Source organism: Euprymna scolopes, chromosome 32 (genome assembly GCF_053919585.1).
Source record: "Euprymna scolopes isolate OS-2025 chromosome 32, ASM5391958v1, whole genome shotgun sequence".
In the NCBI taxonomy this organism is placed as follows: domain Eukaryota; kingdom Metazoa; phylum Mollusca; class Cephalopoda; order Sepiida; family Sepiolidae; genus Euprymna; species Euprymna scolopes.
In genome coordinates, this window is record NC_136513.1 from 74460893 (window position 1) to 74481042 (window position 20150).

The 20150-nt window shown below is 32.2% G+C and overlaps 1 protein-coding gene across 1 annotated transcript in view; it reads right to left on the bottom strand.

Moving 5' to 3' along the window:
• LOC145256441 (cytochrome P450 2J4-like) overlaps window positions 1-20150 on the bottom strand; it is a 47125-nt gene that overhangs the window by 2054 nt on the left and 24921 nt on the right. The window contains exons 4-7 of the mRNA XM_080115347.1: window positions 19610-19763; window positions 7842-7978; window positions 4268-4364; window positions 1989-2195 (exon numbers count right to left, since the gene is read on the bottom strand). Coding sequence (XP_079971473.1) covers window positions 1989-2195; window positions 4268-4364; window positions 7842-7978; window positions 19610-19763 — 595 coding nt within the window. The remainder of the gene's footprint in view (window positions 1-1988; window positions 2196-4267; window positions 4365-7841; window positions 7979-19609; window positions 19764-20150) is intronic.

Here is a 20150-nt window from a genome sequence, read left to right on the forward strand (position 1 = left end):
ATTTGCAAAAATACAAAGTAAAAAGGAACACAAGTAATTATATACATCAAATCAACATTTCCTACAGATAAATCTGTTCATATTGTAACTTTAGGATATTATAATCAGCACTGTGTGAATAAAAATCCTTAAAGACTAAGGTAATTATTTTATTTATTTTTTCCAATCCAGTGTGACATTTTTGGGAGAACTGGATTTTCTCCACATTAAAAATCGACCTTGTGTGGGGAGGCAAATGAATAACTGTTCTTTTTTTTTTTTTTTAAATTAATTGAGGTTCGGAAAAATCTGAAAAGATGTTTGCCAAATATATACTCTCAGCTTTTGTTAAGTCTGAAAAAATTTTTTTTTTTTAAATGCAATAACAAATCTGCATAAAATAAAATTAAAATCATATTTAATAATTTACTGTAGATTTCTGGGATTCTTATCTCAAAACAAAAAAAAGAAAGCGATTTAAATTTAGACTGACTGACAATGATGGTTTTGTTTCCATTAAAACTCGCTGTAAAAAATAAACAAGTTCTTTTTCAGACTAGGTGGATTGCACTTTCTAGCCTAAAAAATGTTTGGACATCCCTGTCGGCATTTTCCGGTAGGGACTCTTCAGGAAACTAGCAGTTAGCTAATCTCTTTTAAAGTTTTGAAAACTTTTTGGCGATTTTGTCACATTATTCAGCTTGTAAAATTATACAAAATCGAGAGTTTAATTTTTTTTTTTTATAATACATAATTAGTAATTTGCAAATGGCAACAATGAAAACAGCTTTAAGGAAAATTCTAGAATGCATAAATCAATTCACATAAACTATGAACATTAATTACAAAGAAATAATACTTCACCATGAATCAAAGGAAAACTGAAACTGCAAATAATTTTATAAACGGCCCCCCTTTTTTATTTTGAATTTCCATTTCCTTTAAAATTTGACACAAACTTTTCATAAAACTGTAACATTGTCGGGTTTATGTCACTCTGCACTGATGATTCCCCAAAAAATGAAACACTAGTGTCTGTAGGTATTTAATAATAATTATTATTATAGTAAATAATTATATATATATATATATATATATATATATATATATATATATATATATATATATATATATATATATATACTATAAAAGTGGATAAAAAATTACATACATACAATGTAATGTCTTGATTAATATTACACAAAATAACTGGGCAGAGTGAAAGAAGATGAAAAGAAAGAGCACTAAATAGACTTCCACTGGAAGAATATGGAGAGTATAGTGGAACCCTCGGATAGATCTATTCCCACCCAAATCCCAGAAAAAAAAAAACAAATGGTCATTGCCAGCAAGATATCCATGGTAAGCGATAGGGCAAAGTCATTTGCAATGGTTATCGATAGAGATAGTGAGTACTAGAAATCTAGGAAAGCTTGTTATCACTCCAGGCAATACCACTTGTTCTTATCAGTGAGCAATCACTGATGTGACCTGTGTGAGAACTCTTAGTGAGTAAATAATAATAGTTATTATTATAATATGAATAATTAATTTATCCCAACATGATACAAAGGAATGAGTACAAATAGCCCTGTTCCCCACCAAAAAAACAAATGTAGTCTTAGCACTGACTGCACCATACGAAATAGTTGTGACAGGCCAAGGATGGAAAAATCGAGAAGAGAGAGCACTAATCAGACTTTCATTGGAAAAGTGAGAATAGGACTGGAACCCTGGGAAGGTTTGTTGCCACTCAAATTTCTATGAGGACCAATGATCATTGCCAGTCAAAAGTCGATGTTAATTGGTTGTTACAATAATGTAAATTAATCTGCAAAGGTTATCAATAGAGGTGGGCAGGTCTGTAAATATGGGGGGGGGGGCATGTTGACATCCAGATTCCAGGGATCACCATCGTTTTTTTTTTACAGTGAGTAATCTCTGCTGATGACCGGTATGAGAACTCCTAGTGAGTAAATAATAATAAATGAAAAAAAAAAAAAAATTACCCCAAGAGAATGGTAGGAAGGCTTCATGTTTGATTATTTTTTTGTCTTTTGTCAACCATCGTTCAGGAAGGAATTTCTCCGGCTCTTTCCAGTATCTTGGATCCTTATGGATGGCGTGGATTATGAATTGAAGAATTGTGCCTTCCGGAATGTCAAAATTTCCAAGAGTAATGTCAGTCTCTGCGACATGAGGAGGTACAAAAACAGCTAATAAATAAAAAATAAAAAAAAATAAAAATGTGAGAAAACATAAATATAAACGTGTTTCACAAAAGATCTAACATATTTCCTGCCACAAAAAAGAAGCACTTTTTTTTAGGGCTTCTTGACATAACATTCCTTGGTAAATATGTTAAATAAAATTCTAATCTTAGAAAATACCTGTTACGATCATTATGAATAAGAAAATGGCGTCTCACAATTCAAATATGAAGTCGAAGGAAAAAAATAATAATCTTCTATATAAATAAAACAGTAGATGTATGTTTATGTGTGTAAATATTTAACCGATAAACTCTTAAACACAAAACACTGAAATTAACAGGAAATAGTAATCTTACACCAATGCTGGTTTATAACAAGTAATGTCTTTACTTGGATGAATAATACGTACAAAAATATGTCGGCAAGTTAAAATGCAAAACTTGATTTTAACTTGCTGACATATTTGTATTACTTATAAACATATGCAAATTCATTCATAGCTTGAAGTGGTTGAATTTAAAATCTTTTTTTTATCTATCGGGTTAGTTGGAGCACTCAAATGTTTTGGTTTTGATTTTTGCTGATGACACCCAAGTCATTTTTTTGAAAAACTTTTGACATCAGTATTGTATATACGTATATAATATTCAATAGAGAATTGGCTTTGTAACAATGAATATAAAAACTGCATGAATTAAAATATATTTAAGCGTATTTTATGACAGAGTAACCCCCCCCCCATCACGAGTTGAGAATAATCCACATTTCAAAACATGACAACTAGCAGAAAGGTTTAACATAGCTAAATACGCCATTCATAAGCATTTAATTTAATTTTTTATTTTGAATTTTCATTTCCTTTAAAATTTGACACAAACTTTTCATTCAACTGTAACATTGTCGGGTTTATGTCACTCTGCACTGATGATTCCCGAAAAGATGAAACACTAGTGTCTGTAGGTATTTAATAATAATTATTATTATAGTAAATAATTATTATATATATATATATATATATATATATACTAGCAAAAGTACCCGCTGTTGACTGGGTTCACAAACAGCCTACAGAAAATGGACTCTGATTTATGAAAGTATGATAGGTTATGAAAAGGAAGGGTTGTAAAGAGATAGCTTCGAATTTTGGGTTATCAAAACCAAAGCAAAATATAATGAAAGTAAAAATAAAATAGATAAACCCAATAATTTATTATACCATACCTGTTCACACTGAAACACTTATCACAATATTCTGTGGATCTATATTAAAAAACCTTGTTAAACTTTGTGACATATTTTCATTCTATGGAAGTCAGGCGCGAACGAACACCCCATAATTTTATTATACCATATTTCTTCAAACTGAAACATAATTATCAAAGTATACTTACGCAGATAGATACTAAAGTCTTTATTAAAGTTTGTGCCTATTTCCATTCTATGGAGGTCGGGCGCGAACGCAGACCCTACAATTTTATTATACCATCCCTATTTAAGTTGAAACATACTTATCAAAATATTCTTATGTACATCTATATCAAAAACACTTGTAAATGTTTTTTTTTTTTTTTTTAAATTTTTTATTTCCATACTTTGTGGACCAGGCGCGTACGCAGACCCCACAATTTTAATGAACCACTGTTCTGCCAGATCAAACATACCCATTCCTGTGTCTCGATACATCTTCTATCATTGTATGTAATCAGTTTTTTAAAATAGTCAACCATATAGGAACCTATTCGTGACCACACACACACACACAGAAATTCAGCTTTATATATATGTTTGTGTGTGTGTGTCTTTTATTAATAGCAACTTTATCAAAGTGACTAAAAATTATATTGCTTTTGCCAGACATGAATAGAAAGAGAATGAAAGAAAAAAGAAGGAACGAGGTGATAGTCAGGGGAAGAGAGTTTCATTGACGCTTGACCTTCTGAACCGTAAGAACTCAAGCTTGAGTTTACGTAATATGAAAAAAAATCTGACCTTTAAAAAAAGGAAAAAGAAATAAATAGAAAAAATATATTGTTTGTAATGACGTCCATCATATTACTTATGAATATCATACTCACCAACTGAAGCAATCCTTTGCACTTCCAGAATCGTTGCATTCACAAATGGCAATTCATCTTTATCCGCCATTGAAACCAGTCGACTAAAACCAGTAAGCTTAAATAAATAAATAAATAAATAAATATAATAATAGCACACATACAGGACCTGCCATAAGTAACTACAAGTTTTCCTTTTTTCTTCTTTTTAGATATGGCAAACTTTTAGTTGACAACTCTATTTTCTTTTATTGCATATTTGACAACTATCGTTCATTTTGAGTTCAGCTTGGTTTGGCCATTCATCATGAAGAGACTGATACCCGAGCAGTGTTTGCAAATTGTGCAAATTTATTTTGAAAATCACGCTTCAGTTCAAGTAACATAGCGTGCATGACATGAGTTTATTTGTGCTCATAATCGATTATCAGAATGATTGATTAGAGAATCTATGAATCATTTTCACACTATATTCACTTTAAACGATAATACCTATCCTGCAAGACGTCATTCAATGCGCATACAACAAGCGATCTTTGATGCTGTTGCAAATGTGTTAATTCCTCAACATGCACAATAATTAAACTTGTGTCCTTCGACTTTATAGAAAATTTTGCATAAAGATATTAATTTATGCACTTACAAAATTTAACTTGTTTTTGTTTTTATCTTTGCAGAACATAATTGAGTTTTGGAAAGAGAGAGGAAAACAAATTTACATTTTCCTTTTAGTTTAGAAAGTCAATATTTTCATGCAGCTTGATTTAATAGCACCAGAACAAACCTTTGCGCCAAACCTTATCGAAGGTCTTTGATATATAAAAATACTATAACCCATCATCATCTTTTGTTCTAATTAGTTGTAATTAGCAATTTACCCATCAAGTGACTCTCCACGGTTAAATTCATATCAAAATCAGTTCGGAAAAGTCTAAGCTATTGAGTTCTAAGAGGTCCACATTCCTTGGCTTTACCTTTTTGCCCTTTAAGAAGGGGGTAGTTTATTGCTAATCGCCTGAGGTGCATCTACTGATTAATACCGATTGCTTGGCCAGAAGTGTGCTGCTTTCACATTCCACTTTTCTAACCTGTTGTCACATCTCCCTGCTGTGGGAAGGAAATAAATATGCTCATCAAGTGGCCTTCTCTTAATAACTTTCTATCTGCAACAATCACTCTACTCTGTCCATCTCACTTTATGTTCCTCCCTACTTTATTGTTTTATATATTTCTATAATTTTTCTTTTCCCTTTTTTTTTCATTTTTCTTAAACTTTTTCTTCTAGGGGATGGGACATCCAACCAGATGTCTGACATTTACCCCTATTTTAGTGAGTCCAACCAAGAGATCTTTTCAGGATTCTAGCCGTCCCTTTCAGTGCAATCGTTTGTATTTCACTTGCACTTGGTTCACCGGGTATGCTTGCTATGTACTTTTTAAAGTTCTTTTTCATAAGCTCAGTTGCTCCTATGATGACTGGTATAAGTGAAACGTCTTTTAATTTCCAATTTCGTTTCATATCATACATAAGTCCTTGATACTTTGTAATCTTTTCCCTCTCAACTCTGTTAAGCCCTGTATCATTGGGTACACTGACCTCTATTACGGTCGCTTTTTTGTTTGCTCTGTCCCAAATCACTATATCTGGTTTAACAGCTGCATTTTCAAGATATGTAGCAGTAGGGATTATGTAGTCATAGTGAATAGTGTAGTTGTCATTCCCAACTGTTCGTTCGGGTATATGTTCCCAGGAGTTTTTACTACACTGAATGTTGAGTTTCTTACATATCTTCCAGTGAAGGTATTTGCAAACTCCGTTATGGCGATCTGTATAATAACCGTCCCCAAGTAGGACTTTGCAACCAGAAATCAGGTGGCCCACACTCTCAACCTCAGTGCTACAGAACCTGCATTTATTATTGTTGCTTAGACCACACATCTTTTTGAAGGCGTTTGTCATGAGGCCCTGGTCTTGTGCAGCCAATATCAACCTCTCTTGGTCGTAATGGAGGGATCCTCTTTTGAGCCAGTCCAGGGAACCATCCCTGTGTGAATATTATTGATAGGATATGACCTCATGGTATCTGGTAACAGTCGTTAACAACATGAAATGACGATCTTCATAGGACAGACAAAATGAATGCAACCTGGAAACTGATTAGTCACTGGATGACCAAATTACCTAACAGGGATTGTTCTTCATGTAAGAAAATAAATATGAATGTTTATTAATTTTTATTCATTGCGGACTATTATTCTCATTTTTTCTTAGTTGTTTCATGACGTTTCGGCGAACTATTCCTCTGGCTTTCGTCAGAATAATAGTTCGCAATGAATAAATATTAATAAATAATACTCATCTCAATAATGAATCTCAATTAAAATAATATATATATCATTCGGTACGAACCCAACCATGGAAAATCAGATAATAAATAAACATGAATTTATAAGACCGAAAAATTCAACCTTGATCGATCTTTGGGGCTCGTGGCGCAGTTGATAGAGACGTTGAATTTCTACGGTTCCAGGTGAGAATTGTCTGAAGATAGCGGTTTACATCCTACCCAAAGCCGGCCAGAGGCTTACTTGGCCAAAACGTGGTGAGACAACAACAACAACTATGGATGGCAGTAATTGCAGTGGATGCAATCAGGAGATTCAGAGTTCATATCCGGTCACGGTTACCACCTGATGAAGGCCAGAGGAATAGTTGGCCGAAACATTGTGAAACAACTAAGAAAAGATGAGAATCATAGTCCGCAATGAATAAAAATGAATAAATCATACTCATCTCAATAATGAATTCCAATTTAAATAATATATAAATGTTTATGACTGCTAAATGTGTCAGAGTTTGTGTTTTCTCTTGTGAGTTGCATTTTTTATTTTATACCTATAAGCCAGTGTTTGCACTCTCGGCAATTGCCATTGTGAGAGATAACGACATGACCAGAAGAAGAAACAAAATAAATAGAAAATCACAGCAAATAACGTTGGTATCGGTTGGTGGTTATTGAATGGTCACTTTTCGCAATAATATTATACGCACAGAGAGTATACAACTGATTCATGTCTGATGTATTGAAGCTGTGTTTTCTTTTATGAGTTTGAATTGTTTTATATTTTTTATAGTTTTAAAACAGTGGTCGCATACTCAACGATCGCCAATATGAGAGAGGATGACATGGCTAGAACGAGAAGGGAAGAAGAGATTAAGATGAATAGAAAACCACAGCAAACAGTTTTGGGGTCTGCCGTCGTAAGGGACGACATTGTTCTACAATAAAATTATCTGATTCATACGAAATGAATGACTGAATATATACCATTGCTGTACATGCATATATCTTAACATACAAAACGTGTGTATGTGCAAGAGAGAGAGAGAGAGAGAGAGAGAGAGAGAGAGAGAGAGAGAGAGAGAGAGAGAGAGAGAGAGAGTGTGTGTGTGTGTGTGAGAGAGAGAGATGAGAGAGAGAGAAAGAGTGTGTGTGTGTGTGAAAGAGAGAGAGAGAGAGAGAGAGAGAGAGAGAGAGAGAGAGAGAGAGAGAGAGAGAGAGAGAGAGAGTGCTAATGTTTGTCTTCTTTTTACCTGTCTGATTTCTTCTCGACATTGTCGTTGTACATCCGGGTACTTTGTGACGTACAGAAAGGCCCATTGCAAAGACACGGCTGTTGTTTCAGAACCAGCAGTAAATAGATCTACAATCGTTCGAAAGATATTAGCCTCTAAAAGAAAGAAAGGAATAATAATAAAAACAATTAAATATATTGTAAATTAAAAAAATAGCAAACAAAAGAACATAAATAAATATGCAACAAATCACAAAAGAAATTTCTGGAGATTTTTTAAAATCCTTGTAATATTTTTAGCACCATTTTTAATTTTAGTAAGTTTCTGATACTTTGGAATAAATATTTGAATTTTTAGTTGACAATTCATTTTTTATTGTTTTTTGTTTTTTGTTTTTTTCATTGTTTCTTTTCAGTTTTTAGGGATTTCTTTTCATTTTGTATGAATTTTTTCATTTTAATTAATTTTTAGTGATTTTTTCATTTTGTATGGAATTTTTCATTTTAATTAATTTTTAGTGATTTTTTCATTTTGTATGAAATTTTTCATTTTAATTAATTTTTAGTGATTTTTTTTCATTTTGTATTAATTTTTTCATTTTAATTTAATGATTTTTTCCATTTTGCATGAATTTTTTCATTTTAATTGATTGTAAGTGATTTTTTCTATTTTGTATGATATTTTTCATTTTAATAGATTTTTAGTGAATTTTTTCTATTTTGTAGGAAATTTTTTCATTTTAATTGATTTTTAGTGATTTTTTCATTTTGTATGAATTTTTTCATTTTAATTAATTTTTAGTGATTTTTCATTTTGTATGAAATTTTTCATTTTAATTAATTTTTAGTGATTTTTTCATTTTGTAGGAAATTTTTCATTTTAATTGATTTTTAATGATTTTTTCTATTTTGTATGAAATTTTTCATTTTAATTAATTTTTAGTGATTTTTTTTCATTTTGTATGAATTTTTTCATTTCAATTAATTTTTAGTGATTTTTTCCATTTTGCATGAAATTTTTCATTTCAATTGATTGTTAGTGAATTTTTTCTATTTTGTATGAAATTTTTCATTTTAATTGATTTTTAGCAATTCTTTCCGTTTTGTATGAAAATTCTCATTTTAATTGATTTTTAGTGATTTTTTTCTATTTTGTATGAATTTTTTCATTTGTCGGATTTAGATTTTTATGATTTTAAACAATTTTTCACTGTCCGTTAAGCTCTTTAGCGACAGTTTTAAGTTTTCATTACTCTCTGTATTTTGCCTAAGACTTTTTTTTTTTTTTAAATTTAAGTATCAAAAATATGACTTAAAAATTCTTTTATTCACTTATAGATACTTCTGGTGACTTTTTGGTTATATTATGATGAGTGCTTGTGTAGATTAGTGATGTTTTAAATCAACTCACATCGGAGGAAAACATTATGGGCGCTTATGTCAACGGATCCTTTAATCTAAGGGAGATAACCAGCATAGACATAATAAAAATAAGTATATTTTGCAAGATATAATTTGGGATTTTGTAACTTACAAGAATTTGTGCTAATTTTGCCATGTCACATAAGTACATAATAATGTTTTCACCTGAAATGCAATGCGTTGGTTTAAAAGATCACTAATCTGTACAAGCAACTTACGGTGTTTTGATTAGCATGGCGGAGTTGTACAACCACCCCCCTCCTGCGTAATTTCTATACTGATAGGTTTCTTGAAATTTTTTTCACTGGATTATTATTGATTGGACATCAATTAACCAGATTATGAAAAAAAAAAAAAATAAATAAATGAAAAAAATAATTATTTCAACATTTGAAAGGGGTCTGACTTTTTAGTTACAATGTTCTGGTAAATCAGTCACCCATTTTGTAACCAATAAAAACGCGGGTATATCAAAACCATAGAAAGTAAAAATGACATGAGCCTACGCATTTGTAAGTCAGAAATATTTTTGTTTCTCAAAGAAAAAAAAAAAAGACAGAATGAACATGCCTTTTTTTTTATGAAAATAAAGTTTCGAGTATTTTTTTTTTTTTTTTAACTTATTTAGTTTTTGGGGTTTTATTACAGTACACATAGATTCGAAAAAGTTGTCAGAAACAAATATATAACAAATAAATGTTATCAAAGGCAATATAAGTTAGTTTTCTACCTAACTGGATATGTTTTTAGTGTTTTTATTTAATGTAGCATGTTTTTTTTTTGTTTTTTTTTTTAAGTATTATAAATTTCACTGACATGCTGGAGAAATGCTTCATAATTTTCCATCCCATTGTCAATTGTCATATCGTACGCCTTCCAATTGCTTCGTCAACATGAGACCATTTCATATCTCCCGAAGACATTTCCGTATTTAGAAAAAAAAAAAAAAAAAATGAGTAACCGATTTACCAGAACGTTGTAACTAAAAAGTGAGCACTCCATCCAAATGTCGAAATGTTTTCATGATCTGGTTAATTAGTGTCCAATCAATAATAATCCATAATAAAATAAAAAATAAAAAAAAACTATCAGTATAGAAATTACGCAGGGGGGGGGGTGATGGTTGTACAACTCCGCCATTAGCATTTATTTTAGTGATTGTTCAATTGACTTTAAGCAGCAAACTAATGGGCACGGATAATCAGATAAAAAGAAAGAACTTGTTTTTATTCTTCCATTTGCAAAAACGTCGGCCTCTCCCGGCAGGAGTAGACAACTCCATATTGCTCGTGCATGAGTTACTTCCCTTGACTGACTTAGTTATTTGAGTTTTTGTTGATTTTTCCCACTCTTTGCCTTTCATCTAAACACAAGTAATGGTAATGGTACATTTTTTTTTTCTGGTAATTTTACAACTACACACCAAGTTTCACCAATGTAAGCATGCGGTTTTGGGCCTGTTATATACGTACCATGAATCAGCGCTTTCGCATAACTTGTCATTGATTCTGAGGACAATAACTATTTTACTAAGATATGCTTTCTTTAGGTGTGTCAGAATTTTGGAGGAATTTTTGGCACCCCTCACAAAAAAACAAAAAAACAAAAAAAAAAACTGCGAATAAAATATAAAAAAACTCGTAATTTCTCTTTTTAAAGTGAGTTGTTTATTTTCTTTATGGAATATACTTTCAAACTAAAATATTAAAGTCGTTTAAAAAATAGATATATTATTTTTTTTATTTAAAAAAAAAAACTGTTGACAAAGTGCCTGCGCGCCTTCATGCAGCCATTTTGTTTACGTAATGAAATCAATTGAATTTTACAAGTTAATTTTTTTTCAATTTTTTCACTTTAAAAATCTATAAAAAAATTTTACGATATTTTCAGGTTCAATGTGAAATTTTATGCTCTTTCCAATAAACCGAATATAATATTCTACACAAGGGTTTTTTTCTTTAAATTCACCCCCCACACACATTTTGAAATGTTTATTAAAATGAAAATAATTAATTTTCTCACCTCCAATTTATACATCACAAATTGAAGATCAAAGATCAATAAATAAAATAAGCTAATTAAAAAAAAAAAATACAGTTATTTGCAAATTTGCCTGTAAAGTCTAAAGTTTAAAACCTTTTTAAAAAAAAAAAAACACGTTGATTTTTTTTTAAGTGAAACCTTATAATCTTCTTATATTGCATAGAAAGTTTTGTTTTATTACGAAAATTCAAAACGCAATAAACTGAAGTTTTGAAAACACAGAATATACGAACGCCCAAAATTTCAAGCAGTCGAAAGACTGTGAAAATGACGTCATGCAATTATAAGGGGGGGAAGGGGTGTGATACTTTTCTTTTTTCCCAGATGTACATCCGTACATTCCTATTCTGAACATTTGTATAATTTTTTCCATTTTTTAATTTCATTATTTTTCTATGTCCCTGTTTTTAAATTAATTTTTTTTTAATTATTGTTCAATATTATATAAAAATTATGTTACGCCGAAAGTTTCACATTCTTTCACGCAAGGAAAATATTAAAATCTTACATATAAAAATTATGTGAAAACTGTAAGTAAAAAAAAAAAAAGAAATAGTTTTCGCAATTATAATTTTTTGTGTGAAAATATTAAATAAACAATGCTTAATTCAATGATTTTCTTCGAGTTATATCGAATTCATCAATACAGATTTAAGGGCTTTAATCGTAATGTTCCTGTAAAAATTGAATATTTTTTTTATTGTTATATTTTACGATGCTTTATTTTCATAAAAAAAGCAAAAATAAATTCCTTTAAATTGTTTTTATTAAAGATTTTCACTAAGATTTAAATACAAGTAATGGGTTCACTATATTTCGTGATCATTATTTGATAAATACTGAAAATTTCATTAAAATTGGTTAATTTTCTGATTTTTGGTGCATTTTTAAGTAATGGGAATGGTCAAAATGTTTATTCATTTTAAGCATCGGCATTCATTTTGCACGTACCTAGTCTCTACGTTTTTATGTAACAAAATTTATGGTGCTTTTTTTCTTTTCTTTTTTACATAGGCATAACTACTTATCAAGGCCCAGAGACCACTCGAGGATAAGGGTTAAGAGTGTACAGTAGTCAGTTGGACAATATAGTAATCGTTAGTAATGGAAATTCATTAAATTTGTTAACAAGTGGAATAGCTCATCAAGAATTTGTTTACGTTGGACTTGAAGACAACCATATTGTAGTCAGCTGGAAAGCAGGGAAACGGAAGACAATTCCATAGGCGTGTAATTCTAAGAAAGAAACTTTGTTCATGGAATCTACGTTTAGGTTTAGGCACAGATAAAGAGTGGGGGGAATTATTGATAGTGTTTTCAGCTAGACGAGTGTTTCTTGTAAAAGTTTGGCAAGGGGAAACCATAGATTGAAGCTCAGTCGAACACTTTCCATGAAAATAACGATAAAGTAGAGAGACAAACTCGCAACATCTTATCTGTGAGATAGAGGTTGCAGCGAAGAGAAAAGGACATATCCTATGAGGCTACAAAGTCTATTTTGAACTCTATCAAGGCAGGGCAAGTCCTTTCTAGCAGCTCCTGTCCAGATGTGGCAACAGTATTCCATCCTTGGACGTACCTGGATTTTATATAGATAGAGAATTGCATCAGCAGTGAGATATCTACTGGATCGATAGAAGGATCCGATCATTTTTCCAGCGGCTTTGGCAACAGGTTTGATGTACGTGTTCTATTTAAGATCAGGAGTAAAGGTCAAGCCCAGAAGCTTGTCAAAACTTGAGGCCTCCCCAAGACGAGAGCCATTCATTTTAATTGATGCCAGATGGGGATCAGAACGTTGATGATGTAAAGATAGAAGCTTGGCTTTAGATACATCAAAAGTAACCAGCCATTCCTTTCCCCATTATACAACGTGATCAAGATTAGAGGAAAGAGAATCTGAGAGAACTTGGTAGTTTACTGCTATTGTGATGCTTTTTCATCAAACTTTATGGTACTTAACGATAGAGTCGGCAGATCAATTTTTTTTTAAATATGTCATGTCGAACATAGTTGTCATGTCGAATATAATAATATATTTTTTAAAAAATTCTAAAATTTATCGAGTAGAAACTTATTTATAGTTAAAAGTAATTTTTACGGAAAATTGGGAGAAATTGCATTTTCCCTAGATGTGAACACCCTGAAGATTGCGAATACAGAGGACATACTTATTTCCTTTTCGACACTTTAGTGGCGATCAACATTTTAGCTTCATTGTGATAGACTTTTTTTTTCACTAAAAATACAATAGCAGGTGTTCTACTCGATGTATTTTCCTATTTTTTTTTTTTTCATATATAAATATTTTCGGCATGACAAGTAAGCATTGTTGTTTTTTTGCTTAAAACCGTATTTAAAAATCGATCTGTTGCTTCTATCTTAAAGAACACCAAATGCATAACATTAATAACAAAAACGTATTCTTTTAAATAAAAAAAGAAATAATGAAAGTTTTTTTTTTTTTGCAAATGTAACGATTATATTTTTGTGTTATTAATGTTATAAACTTCAATACATTAAAACAGTAGCCTTTTTTTTGCAAATGTAACGATTATATTTTTGTGTTATTAATATTATGAAGTTCGTTACATTAAAACAGTAGCCTTTTTTGTAAATGTAACGATTATATTTTTGTGTTATTAATGTTAGAAACTTCGTTACATTAAAACAGTAGCCCTTTTTTGTAAATATAAATGATTATATTTTTGTGTTATTAATATTATAAACTTCGTTACATTAAAACAATAGCGTTTTTTTTGTAAATGTAACGATTATATATTTTTTTATTAATGTTATGAAGTTCGTTACATTAAAACAGCAGCCTTTTTTGTAAATGTAACGATTATATTTTTTTATTAATTTTAAAATCTTCGTTACATTAAAACAGTAGCCCTTTTTTGTAAATGTAACGATTATATTTTTGTGTTATTAATGTTATAAACTTTGTTACATTAAAATAGTAGCAATTTTGTAAATGTCACGATTATATTTTTGTGTTATTTATGTTATAAACTTCGTTACATTAAAACAGTAGCCTTTTTTTGTAAATGTAACGATTATATTTTTGTGTTATTAATGTTATAAATTTCGTTACATTAAAACGGTAGCCTTTTTTGAAAATATAACGATTATATTTTTGTGTTATTAATGTTATAAACTTCGTTACATTAAAACAGTAGCCCTTTTTGTAAATGTAACGATTATATTTTTGTGTTATTAATGTTATAAACTTCGTTACATTAAAACAGTAGCCTTTTTTGTAAATGTAACGATTATATTTTTGTGTTATTAATGTTATAAAGTTCGTTACATTAAAACAGTAGCCTTTTTTGTAATGTAATCATTCTTTTTTTTTTTTTTAAGGTTTGCAGGTATTTACACAGTGACATCCAAGATCAAAACGCGTTAATGCATTTGCACACACGTCGTCTGTACATTAACTATTCTGAACAAAAACAAATAAATTATATTTTAGACCAATCAGAAAACTTTCTGAATTTATTTGAAATTGTTTTTCTCAGAAAATCCTTTCAAAAGCCAGATTTTTCTTTAATAAACTAGTTGAACCCGGTTGACCTAAGTCTACAGATCGGTGTCTCTGGGCGTTTCATCCCTGCAACATTTCTCTCTCCACTCACAAACACACAACTCATTAACACACAGACACACAATTCATAACTTATTATCGTCTGATAATCTGTATGAACTTTATACATTGAAATTTTCCAATCTTTCTCACTGTTATCTCTTTCTAATACGAAATTCATGTGAACATTGATTTATAAACAACTTTCAATGAATTATAATTTATTTAAATGAGCAGAGAAGTTTCGATTACGACTTTCCTGACCCCCTGTAATGTATAGATTATGTGGGGTGTGAGTCGGCATTCACCAATTCGTAGTCGGAATCCATTGTTATCAGAGATCATGGTTGCAGGTGCAGGGATATCTATAAGTCGAAAGTGGTAGAGTATCGCTGGGACTGTTGCAATGGATGTCAGTGTTTAGTACCGCAAATTAAAAAAAATAAATAAAATAAATAATAATAATAAAAATCAAGTGTAAAAATGGAGTTGAACTTGCGACTGAGGTAATTAAATGGTTTTGTTATGTAATGAAGAAAACAGTGCTTTTTAAGGAAGAATTAAACAATATAAGAGCCCATCCCTTACTTAGCGGAGAGATAGAAAGGGTAAAAATAAAAATGGCCATCAGGGTAACAAGTCCATCTCCATGTGGAGCAATTAATTGTCGAGCGTGCGCGCGTTTAACGTCCACGCGGACGTAGTCGATGATGATGAGGTTACAGCATGCTGCCTTGGGCGCAAAATTTCCCTTTTTATAGATTTCCAACCGGCTCCACGGAGACCGTCAAAAAAAAAAAAAAAAACATTTTTAAAAATTTATTTTCCTTGTAATCCAATTGGATGAAAAGAATAACGTTCTTATGACGTAAGATGCTTCTTACGACGTCTGCGTGAACAAGTGAAGTTTCGCTTATAAGCTCACCGAATTTGCGTGGGTAGAGAAAGGAAAATGTATGCGCAGCTAAAACGATGTTTACATCCGCGCATGCGCGACTGGTTTTTACAGTTGGAACAGCGCGCCATTATTCTGTCTTCTAAAAACAGCCTATCCTGCCTTGACAAAGTACAAAATAGACTTCGTGGCTTAGTGGGGGATGCCATTTTCTCTTCCCTACAACCTCTCTCCCACAGAAGAGACATTGCTGGCCTGTCTTTGTTTTATCGTTATTTCCATGGCAAGTGCTCGTCTGAGCTCCAATCTCTGGTCCCCCCTCGCCAATCTTTCATGATAAATACTCATCTAGCTAAAACCACTGTCAGTAATTTCCCCCATTCTTTATTTGTGCCTAAATCAAAACGTAGATTCCACGAACAAAGCTTCTTTCTGAGAAGTGCACGCCTGTGGAATTCTCTTCCGTCTGCCTGTTTCCCACCAGACTACAACTTGGATGTCTTCAAGTCTAACATAAACAAATTCCTGATTAATCACCCCCTTAAGTAAGACACTTTATCAAATCTCCAATACCGACTATTACTACGATTGATTACTGTATACTCAATAACCCTTATCTCTGAGTGGCTTCCGGGCCTTGATAAATGGTGATCCCTCATGTAAAAAAAAAAAAAAAAAAAAAAGATTCGACGCGGTGGCGTCGGGGCTACGATAGGACCGTTAAAGATAAATTTAATGAGATCTTCGACCTACAGAAGGGCTACGCTGAGTCACATCCATACCCACATAAATATAAAAAGCGTGAACAATTTCGGAAAAATAACGACATCCAACAAAGAACTCGAGATCGCTGTACTGGGATAAAATAACATTTATTAACATGTTTAAGAAAAACTAATTCAAATTATTTCAACGTCAAGGTTTTTGCAACAAGTGTTCATTAGACAGTCTTTGCTATATAAGTGTCTCGTAGAAAAAGCAAAAAGATTCATGATTATGAATTTTCATGTTGAGAGTAAACACGTGATTATTTTTTGGCGGGAAAATAAAATGGTCATTAAAACATGTAAGCGTTTTGCATGTGTGTATGTGTGTCCGTTACATATGAAAACAGTAGCGCGAAATAACTTGTTTTTTTTTTGTTTTTACATAGGAGTCACCACTTATCAAGACCCAGAGGCCACTTGAGGATAAGAGTTAATGGGTGTACAGTAGTTAATAGTGTAGCAATTGTAAGTAGTGAAAATTTTGTAAATTGGATTATTTAGGTGGGACGGTTCATCACGAACTTGTTTACGTTGGACTGGAAGACAATCAAATTGTAGTTAACTGGAAAGCAGGCAAACGGAAGAGAGTTCCCCAGGCGTTGAAAAGAATTAAATCTCGTTTGATATGGTACTTCCCATGGAGAGAATTTAGGTGTATGATGCGCACAAAGTCATGTTGGTGGTTTAACGTTACACACGAGGACAGAGTTAAGCAGCGATGCTGTTATTCATAGAACTGCATTCCAGACTGGTTTGATTTACACGTGCAAAAACTTATATGGGAGAGTTCTAGAACGTTCTGGACTATTTGTTGTATTACTGCTCACAAAGCATGTATGCGAATGGGCAAATTACGACGGGTCTTTACGAGTACTTCATATGCATGTGTGTTTAAAAAAGCATGTGTGTTTAAAAAAGTGATTGCTTTGAAATGTCTCTGCCACAGATTTGTTCTGGCCGTATATAGCGTATTCTACAAATGTACGGCTCTTAATCAACTCAGACTTTTTCAATATCATTAGCTAATGAATCACCCTTGTTTTTACCAAAAAAAAAAAAAAAAAAAAAAACTTTAAAAACATTCACAAACATTCTATATTTTTTCTATTGCTGTAAACTTCCATTTCAAGCATATATAAATTTCAATTTTACGAACATATGCCTTCTGAGCTCATTACTTTGTTTTGTTTACCATATAGCATGTATCTCTGGAATCAGAATAATAAACGTATATTCCATGAACAAAGTTTCTTTCTTAGAACTGCACCCCTGTAGAACTCTGTTCCGTTTTCCTGCTTTCCAACTCACTACAATATGATTGTGTTCAAGTACAATGTGAACAAATTCTTGGTTAGGCTTCCCCTTAAGTAATCCAGTTTACCAAATTTCAACTACTAACGATGACTGACATGTTCCCGTTGACCACTGTACACTGCGCGAGCCTTTTCTAGTCTCATACAAAAACACGTGTTCACATCTCAAGCTATATTACTTGTCATATACATACGCGCACACAAACATATGCACCCACGTCCACACACACACACATATATTCACGTTAGCGTACAGACACTCACATTCACATGTATCACACACACGTTAATGTACTCACACACGTGCACACGTACGCACATACACGCACGCATGGACAGCGTCACTTCTCCTTTCAAAGGAAATCCACACATGCGCAAAAGACCAGCGGAAACACCTATAAAAGCAAGAGACCAGCTGTTTCCAGCCCCTTTTCGACTTAGCTCTCGAGCTGAGCGGTCGTTGGACAACTCGCCCCCCTTTCGGGGCGCCCGCACGCATTGCGCCCCCTGCGACTATATATGGGGCATGAGCTAACAAACAGTACGTACACTTCATACGCTTTCTATCTCCATAACCTGGATTAACTTTCTCACTCTATCTCCTTTTCGTCTTGGTCCATCAATACAGACATATGCGCGGCTCTCTACTGAGCTTAACCCTCTCTTTCTACAGGCCGGCTTGCCACTTCACGTTTCTCTATTGCATTCCCCTTTCCTTCCACACGCGTAGTCGTCAACGGCGGAATGAACATGTGTACACCCAAGACTTTCATTTCTCAACAGAAAATGAACGACATGTTTATTTTATTCCAGCATTTGAGTTCTTTGTTTCCTTCATTCAATTTGTTTCATTATTTTTTCTTGTAACGAGTTAGGGTGTATATCCTAGTCTTCTGCAACACTTATTAACCCTTATCCTCGAGTGGCCTTAACGCCTTGATAAGTAGTGACTTCTTTGTAAAAAAAAAAAAAAAAAATAATCACGCTAAAACATTGTTTTTCTATTGCTGTAAAGCTTCCATTAAAAACATATATAAAATTATCTCTTTTGTGAATATATGCCTTCTGAATTCATTGTTTTTTTTTTGTTTATAGTTGCACAATGTCTCTCAATTTTCTCACATTTGATTATAAAAACTGCAACCCTTTTCACTGAAAGTATTTCTCTGAATCTGGCTCATTCTCAAAATAGTTCTCTAATTACAAAACATCCTGAAGTAAAACCTTTTTAATAAAAAAAAGTAGAGGCCCCTTTCTTTTTCTTACAATTCCCCGAAATTGTGTGTTTCGACATCCTCAATTCTCGTATGAAAAAAATGAACAAATCTCTTGTTAAAAAAGATCAAAAACTAATTATGCAAAATCGCACATTAATCTACCTTTTTCTGTGATCTAAACCTCGTGTTGCAATGAACAAGTTATAAGAGCAAGGAAAACATAATTTCCCATAATTAGTTTCAAAAGAATGTGTAATTAAAAAGTGATTTTTAATATCGTAAACACCACTATGTAGAAGCTAATGAAAAAGGAGTCTTTGTGTCACCCTTAACTATATTCGTCCACTTAGTTTTTTTAGATATCAAACCACAATACCACGTGGAAAATGTTAAGAATCAAGTAAAAAAAATTGACAGCTTTAGACCAGTATCTAAATTCAAATTGCAACAAATGTTTATTACACGATTTTCTCGTGTTTTAGTTTTTTCAAACACCCTCCCCTCGTTTCATCGCAAAAAAAAAAAAAAAAATGATGTCTACCTGAGAAAGATTCGCTTTTCTCTTCTTGTGTCAACAGAATATACATGTCGATAAAATCTCTGACATTATCGGCATCAAAACTTTCTCTGTGTTCCTGGATTTTCTCCTGAACATAGTCTCGAAGAATTTGGTCATTTCGAATCATGGTCTGGGCCTTAATAAAATAAAATAAAATATAAAATAAAATAAATATAAAAACCAAAAAGGACTTATTATTGTTGATTGGTAAAAATACAATAATTCCATAGGCGCACACGCGCACACGCGCACACACACACACACACACACACACACACACACACACACACACACACACACACACACACACACACACACACACACACACACACACACAAATAACACTATAAAAGTCCATGGCAAATATACCTAGTGAATCAAGTGCAAGAGAGATGCAAACAATTGCTCTTTAAGGAACTGTAAGAATCTCCAAAAGATCTCTCGGTTGGAGTGAATGAGATAGTGGGTGTTTGTTAGGATGCATCATCCCCAACTAAAACAAAATGATAAGAAAATTTATAAA